The 1,088-nt window shown below is 40.3% G+C and overlaps 1 protein-coding gene across 1 annotated transcript in view; it reads left to right on the forward strand.

The window, feature by feature from the left end:
• Positions 1 to 1,088, forward strand: part of LOC101848525 — a gene marked incomplete in the record, with an annotated part of 327,286 nt that overhangs the window by 281,680 nt on the left and 44,518 nt on the right. Inside the window, 1 exon segment of the mRNA XM_013083221.2 lies at positions 450 to 529. Coding sequence (XP_012938675.2) covers positions 450 to 529 — 80 coding nt within the window.

Below are 1,088 nucleotides of genomic sequence, written 5' to 3' on the forward strand. Positions count from 1 at the left end.
TCACTCACTCACTCACTCACTCACTCACTCACTCACTCACTCACTCACTCACTCAATCACTCGCTCACTCACTCACTCACTCTCTCTTTCTCTCTCTTCTTCAATTTCCCTTTCCTTCTCTATCCCTGAATCTCCCTCTTTGTCCATCTATCTCATTTTTCAGATTTCTTTATATATTTCAAGGGCATCTCCATTCTCCTCCATTTCTCTATCTTTGTCTCTCTCTCTCTCTGTCTCTGTCTCTCTCTTTCTCTCTCTCTCTCCTCTCTCTCTCTCTTTCTTAACATCTCTCTATCTCTATCAGTCTATATTTTGTCTCGCTCTAGCTGCCTTAGTGTCATTTAGTGCTACAGAGCCAATCATAATTGCATCCTCTTCTATATCCAAAAAGACAAAAATTCAATCAACAAATCGTTATAAATATAATTTTCTTTCTCCCTTTTTCCCAGAACTGTGGGGATGTGTCACCAACCACACTGTCTCCAGAGCAGTCTCCTAGCAACTCCTGTGATGAGGGCGAGGGTGCAAGGTGAGTGTGTTTGTTCTTCTATCTGATTATTTTCTTTATCTATCTATCTATCTATCTATCTATCTATCTATCTATCTATCTATCTATCTATCTACTTATGTCTGTCTATCTATCTGTCTATCTGTCTTTCTGCCTGCCTGTCTTTCTGCCTGTCTGTCTGTCAGTCTACTTTAAGTTCATTTGTTTTGTTTCTACTTGCTTTTGTATCGACCTACCAATCTTTCTTACATTAAACCTGAGCTGTGGAGTTGCCACCGCAATCCCCAAATGTGTAGGAGGATAAAAATGGCGATGGTGTCTATTTTGCATGAGGTGTCTCAGTGTACAGGGAAAATCTTTTCTCTGCTTGTGAGTCCCCTTTAGCAGGAGAAATTATCTTTCCACTTTCGTCTGGAAGTCGAGACCATGTTTGTTTCAATGTATTACTCTGATTGTGCAAACCTGTAGTGTTCTACAATATTTGGCAACATGCATATTTACGGTTCTGTTGACCTCAATTTGAATCACTGAAAGGGACAATCTAGAACTTTTTTTCAACGGAGGGTGGAAGAGGAGGGGG

This window comes from Aplysia californica, unplaced genomic scaffold, assembly GCF_000002075.1.
Source record: "Aplysia californica isolate F4 #8 unplaced genomic scaffold, AplCal3.0 scaffold00218, whole genome shotgun sequence".
NCBI classification, from domain to species: domain Eukaryota; kingdom Metazoa; phylum Mollusca; class Gastropoda; order Aplysiida; family Aplysiidae; genus Aplysia; species Aplysia californica.